The 3,563-nt window shown below is 54.3% G+C and overlaps 3 protein-coding genes across 3 annotated transcripts in view; all 3 read left to right on the top strand.

The window, feature by feature from the left end:
• Positions 1-2,135, top strand: part of PPTG_07375 (pantothenate kinase) — a 2,898-nt gene extending 763 nt beyond the window's left edge. The window contains exons 2-3 of the mRNA XM_008901558.1: positions 109-211; positions 278-2,135. Of these exons, the coding sequence (XP_008899806.1) occupies positions 109-211; positions 278-1,153 (979 nt within the window). The 3' untranslated portion in view covers positions 1,154-2,135. The remainder of the gene's footprint in view (positions 1-108; positions 212-277) is intronic.
• An 81-nt stretch (positions 2,136-2,216) lies between these two features.
• On the top strand, positions 2,217-2,916 carry PPTG_07374 (hypothetical protein). The gene has a single exon (XM_008901557.1). The coding sequence runs from the start codon at positions 2,364-2,366 to the stop codon at positions 2,865-2,867; it is 504 nt and encodes a 167-aa protein (XP_008899805.1). The 5' UTR covers positions 2,217-2,363; the 3' UTR covers positions 2,868-2,916.
• PPTG_22088 (hypothetical protein) overlaps positions 2,885-3,563 on the top strand; it is a gene marked incomplete at its 3' end in the record, with an annotated part of 3,368 nt that continues 2,689 nt past the window's right edge. Inside the window, exon 1 of the mRNA XM_008901695.1 lies at positions 2,885-3,490. Within this exon, the coding sequence (XP_008899943.1) occupies positions 3,086-3,490 (405 nt within the window). The 5' untranslated portion in view covers positions 2,885-3,085. The remainder of the gene's footprint in view (positions 3,491-3,563) is intronic.

The following is a 3,563-nucleotide window of genomic DNA, read 5'->3' as shown; positions in this document are numbered from 1 at the left end:
GTACCCGAGCTAGGCGGAACCATCCACTTCATCAAGTGCGTGCTCGAGCGGGTAGGCACTCTGGAGGTTCTTAGAACCGACTAACATTGTTCTTGTGCACTGCTGCAGCTTCCCCACGTCCAAAATGGACGAAATCACAGACTTTGTGCGCCGCCGTTTCTTCCACCGATACATCAAGAAGATCGCGTGCACAGGTGGCGGTGCCTTCAAGGTGCGGTACTCTCACAAAGCTCTGAGTTGGTAGGTATTTTCATTTCGTGGGTGTGTGCCGATGCAGTTTTCACAGTTGTTCGAGTCGCGCTTGGGCATTGAGCTGCATAAGGCGGATGAGATGGATGCACTGATCCAGGGTCTTAACTTCGTACTGCGTCACGCTCCCAACGAGTGCTATACCTTTGTAAATGTGATCCCAGACACCCACGGACTAGGGAGTGCCACGAAGAAAATGTTGCCAAAGCCGAACAAGAACGACTTGTATCCGTTCCTGCTGGTGAATATTGGCTCCGGTGTGAGTATTCTCAAGATCACCGGAGAGTCGCAATACGAACGCGTGTCCGGTACGAGTCTGGGCGGCGGAACTTTTCTAGGTTTGTGCCGTGCGTTGTCTAAGCTACGTACGTTCGACGAGGCAATGGATGCCAGTGTCGAGGGCGACTCGAATGAGGTGGATATGACCGTGGGCGACATCTATGGTACTGCCGGCTACGAACAGTTCCATCTGAAGCCAGACACAGTTGCCAGCAGCTTCGGTAAGGCCGGCGCGCGCCGCCTGCCGCATCCACCACGAGACGCTGACCTTGCGCGCTCGCTGCTCTTCATGATCACTCAGAATCTAGGCCAGCTGGCATTTTTGAATGCACGCCGCGTGGAGACCAAGCGGATCTATTTCTCAGGCAACTTCCTGCGGCGCAACGAGTTGGCGTGCAGGCAGTTGGCTTACGCCATCAGCTTTTGGTCCAAGGGCGAAATGCAGGCGCAATTCTTCCATCACGAAGGCTTCTTTGGCGCACTAGGGACGTTCTTGCAGCGCTTCAGCTCGGTCCCCGAGCTACCAGCCGTGAGCGAGACGGAGGAAAACAGCAGCGAGACGGATGTAGATCAGAGTAGCAGCAGTGGAGACGACCAAAAGAGCAGAGCCTCCCACACACAATAGAGCGAGACGCCGCTGCCGCTGGCACCTTCCTGTAGGGTATTGCAAAGACGCCCTGGCCGCAGAGAGCGAGCTTGTAGTCCTCGTTTTTGAAGAAAGAGAGTGAGAAAGTTGCTGATACCGTATGATACTCCGCATTCCTCAACAAGATTCGTAGGACTGACTTGGGTTTCGAAGCCATGCACAATGTGGCCCTCACAGTGGGGCGGTGATGCACACGCGGGCCAGGAATATACGGTTGACGCCATGCTGGCCGAGACAAATGATGTGAAGAAGACGGTCAGCGATGGCAAGTAGCTCAAGGCTAATTTCCAATTCCCTCACGTTGTAGCCGGTCTTGCCCGAGGTGGCGGCGCACTCGGCGTAGCTACCTGCCCCAAGCGACACAGTACTGATAGCGTATCAGGTCTTGCCGCCGCTGATGGCGAATTGGGCCAGCATTGCTTCAGGGCTCGAACCATTGCGAAACATTCCACTGAAGCCGGTGGCCAGGTCGCGTGACGTAGAGCTTCCCACCGCGACGATCTTGGCCACGTTGTTGTCGTACAAGTTGATGCCGAAGTTTTAGTCGTTCACGAAAGATACGCTGGTAGCCAAGGTCACCGCCATCTAAGGGTGTGAGGTGGAGTAAGCCACAGGCAGATATCCTTGAGGAGTAAAAGTGGTTCTATCCCCGCTCAAGACAATTCACTCGCTCGCTGACAATCTCGCATATCGCCATATTAATCCGCGGCCATGACTAATTCACAGGAGCAAGGACCGGATCCAGCATCGTAAGTGAAAACCAAACGCTGTTAGATTAGCAGAACCACCATCGGCTTCGCCAACGCTTACGTTGACTGGTTTGTGAACTATACTCTAGCAGGCTGTAAGGAGGGACAAGTTGAAGCCTGCCGAAGAGCAGAGTTCGCGATGCAAAACCGAAGATGGCGATTTAATTAGGAACGGCGGAAGCATAACGATGATGCGATTCGCGATCCAACTCTAGCAGTTTTAACTCTAGGTCTCTCGTCACTTTCCCGTTATCTCCGCAGCGATTCGTGACTGGCTGCTGCGGCGTAAACGAAACCATTTTTGACCACTCAGAGCACTGTTTACCCACGCAGAAAGCTTACACACGCGTGCAGGGTACCACCGCAACTTCGACCAAAATGCGTCCGATGGCTCATTCCCCAACTTGCCAACTACCAGTCAATCGCCTTCACCTAAGACGATGGCCTCGCAATGGGAAGAACCAAACGACTCCGACCATCCAGCCTACGTTGCACTGCGCACACCGCGACAATCCGACGCTGAAAAAGCCAAGATCGTGGACGTCTCGTCCCAAGATAACTCCGAGCTATCAAGGCAAGTGCCATTGCTCCAGCTCTTCTCGTTTGCCGACTTTACCGACAAAATCCTCATGACCCTGGGCACAATCGGAGCACTGGGTGCTGGCATCTTGCGTCCGTCGATGAACCTCCTGTTGGGCAACGTCATTAACTCGTTCGGCTCGACCACTGGAGAAGGATCTTCCTCCGATGACTTCTCGTCCAGTGTGAATAAAGTCGCTCGCAACCTCGCCATTGTGGGCGTGGCAGGACTCGTAGCAGGCTATTTACAAGTCTATTGCTGGTCTCTCACGGCGTCACGTCAATCCAAGCGCATCCGAAGCCTCTACGTCAACGCCATCATCACCAAAGAGATCGGCTGGTTCGACGTGAATGACCCGATGTAGTTGTCGACCCGTGTGGCCGACGCTACCGTCACCATCCAGGACGGTATTGGGTCCAAGATGAGCGACCTGTTACACTTCACAGCGACGGTAGTGTCGGGCATCGTCATCGCGTTTGTCAAGGGCTGGGAGCTGACACTAATCTTGATGGCTGTGGTCCCTTTGTCGCTGCTAGTGGCATACTAGCGAAGAGAGTGATTATAGCCGCTACACACCAAGGAATGCAGGCGTACGCACAAGCCGGTGCCGTGGCGCAGGAGTCGCTCAGCAACATCCGAACGGTGCACATGTTCAACTCGGTCCAGTGTTTCGTCGACAAGTACAGTCACGCACTTAAAAGTGCCACAGATGCTGGGATTAAGAAGTCATTTGCTGTTGGTTGGGGAAGTGGACTCATGTACATGATGGTGTTCCTCATGTACGCACTGGGCTTCTACTTGGGTGCCGTGTTCATTGCACGCGATAACCTCGACGGCAACACGTGTGAAGGTTCTAGTTGCTACGATGGAGGTCGCGTCTTCACGGTGTTCTTCGCAGTTATGCAGGGGGCAATGGCCTTGGGTCAGGCTGGCCCCAGTCTTCAGGCAGTCTACTCCGCATGTGCTGCCGCTTTCGATGTCTTTGAGGTGATCAAGCGACCGTCGCTGATCGAGCCCACCAACGACGACCAAGGCAAGAAACTCGATCACGTTTCCGGAG

The sequence above is a fragment of the Phytophthora parasitica genome (assembly GCF_000247585.1).
Source record: "Phytophthora parasitica INRA-310 unplaced genomic scaffold supercont2.11, whole genome shotgun sequence".
NCBI lineage: Eukaryota > Oomycota > Peronosporomycetes > Peronosporales > Peronosporaceae > Phytophthora > Phytophthora nicotianae.
The sequence above is the reverse complement of the archived record's forward strand: the minus strand, read 5'-3'. Positions and strand labels throughout refer to the sequence as shown.

Coding starts and splice junctions, on each gene's coding strand:
- PPTG_07374 (XM_008901557.1), top strand. CDS start 2,364: ATGGCCTCGCAATGGGAAGAACCAAACGACTCCGACCATCCAGCCTAC.